This window comes from Globicephala melas, chromosome 3 (assembly GCF_963455315.2).
Source record: "Globicephala melas chromosome 3, mGloMel1.2, whole genome shotgun sequence".
NCBI lineage: Eukaryota > Metazoa > Chordata > Mammalia > Artiodactyla > Delphinidae > Globicephala > Globicephala melas.
The window spans coordinates 112,423,507-112,425,491 of record NC_083316.1 but is presented as its reverse complement, the minus strand read 5'-3'; the positions used below and the strand labels follow the sequence as shown (position 1 = coordinate 112,425,491).

The following is a 1,985-nucleotide window of genomic DNA, read 5'->3' as shown; positions in this document are numbered from 1 at the left end:
AAGAGCCCTGCCACGTGTCCCAAGAACATCATCTTACATCATCCTCAACAGGGTAGACTTGTGCCCCATTTTACAGATGGGGAAAGTGAAGTCAAATCACTAGCCCAAACTCACGCAGCCACTCAGCAGCCTGAGGAGAGGGAGCGAACCCAGGCTCTCAGCGGGCTCCAGGTTTTCGCAACTCGCTGCGCGGCTCACACTTTCCGCCCAGCGCCCCGCCTCCCCATCCCACCCCAGCTAGGGGCTCCCTGCCCGCCCCTGGAGGAGTGTGCCTCGGCGGCTAATCGCCGGCCGCCCCCGCCTCCGTTTCACTGCCTAGAGACGCCCGGGCCGGGTTAGTCCGGAGACCGCCCCGGGGCCGCGCGACGCCGCCGATTGGCCCGCGGTAATTACGGGCACGCTCCGGGAGGGGGGAGGGGCGGCGTGGCCCCCCGCGAGCATAAATTATGCAAATACCCGGGCGCCGCACGGGGCTGACCTGCCGCCAAGCTCCATTCACGGGGGCTGCCTCGGGGGCGGAGGTGGCTAGGGAGGGGGGCGCCCATTGTTGCGCCGAGTACTTAAGGGGTCCTGAGGCCGGTCGTGTGCCACACTCGGTACTCACACGAGCTGATCTGATCGCCGGCGAGATCACTCGGGAGACCGGCGGGAGCGTGGCCCCTGCAGGCGAGGCGAGGAGTTGAGGCCAAGTTCCCGGTGCGCCCCTGCGCCCTTCCAGCCCTTGGCGCCCGCAGCCGGCACAGAGTAGACCCGGGCCATCCGGAACGTAAGTGCGCCCCGACGGCCCTGCCCTCAGCCCGGGCTCCTGCCCTCTAAGCGCCCTCTTAGTTGTCCATCGGTCCTGCACAACGCCACGATGCCAGCCCCTCTGGAGACCTGCCTCTCGGACCTCGACTGCGCCAGCAGCAGCAGCACCAGCGACCTGTCCGGCTTCCTCACCGACGAGGAGGACTGTGCCAGGCTCCAACAGCCCACGTCCTCCTCGGGGCCGCCCATGACGGCCCGCAAGGGCTCACCCGGGATTCCCGGGGCGTCGGACACTCCTCGTGCGCAGGACGACGAGCAGGAGCGGCGTCGGCGCAGGGGCCGCGCGCGGGTGCGCTCTGAGGCGCTGCTGCACTCGCTGCGCAGGAGCCGACGCGTCAAGGCCAACGACCGCGAGCGCAACCGCATGCACAACTTGAACGCGGCGCTGGACGCGCTGCGCAGCGTGCTGCCCTCCTTCCCCGACGACACCAAGCTCACCAAGATCGAGACGCTGCGCTTCGCCTACAACTACATCTGGGCTTTGGCCGAGACTCTGCGCCTGGCCGACCAGGGGCTGCCCGGGGGCGGTGCCCGAGAGCGCCTCCTGCCGCCGCAGTGTGCCCCCTGCCTCCCCGGGCCCCCGAGCCCCGCCAGCGACGCGGAGTCCTGGGGCTCCGGGGCCGCCGCCTCCCCCTGCGCCGCTGCCGCCTCGCCACTCTCTGACCCCAGTAGCCCCGCCGCCTCCGAAGACTTCACCTATGGCCCTGGCGACCCCCTTTTTTCCTTCCCGGGCCTGCCCAAAGACTTGCTCCACACGACGCCCTGTTTCATCCCTTACCACTAGGGCCCCTTTTGAATACCGTTACCGTCCCCCTCCCCCAGGCGACGGACAGTAGGTGGGGGCCCAGTTGTGGCCTTGGGACCCCAGGTCCAGGCAGAGGAAGAAACGGGAGCTTTCAAGGGGTAGGGGATACCTGAGCCGCTTGTTAGGTCGCTGCACCCTCGCAGTGGCTGCCCCTTAGTCTGTTTCTCCAGCCCTCAGCCCCGGGCCCCTCCTGCCCGCCCCTAGACGGCCTTTCCTTTTGCACTTTCTGAACACCACAAAACCTCCTTTGTGGCTGGCTCAGAGCTGACCCCAGCCACCACTTCAGTGTGATTTAGAAAAGGGACAGATCAGTCCCTGAAGACGAGGTGAAAAGTCAATTTTACAATTTGTAGAACTCTAATGAAGAAAAACG

General features: G+C 66.6%; 1 protein-coding gene across 1 annotated transcript; it reads left to right on the top strand.

Annotated features, from left to right (window-relative positions):
* The first annotated feature begins 856 nt into the window (after window positions 1-856).
* NEUROG1 (neurogenin 1) lies at window positions 857-1,591 on the top strand. The gene has a single exon (XM_030869557.2). The coding sequence runs from the start codon at window positions 857-859 to the stop codon at window positions 1,589-1,591; it is 735 nt and encodes a 244-aa protein (XP_030725417.2).
* Window positions 1,592-1,985: the final 394 nt, after the last annotated feature.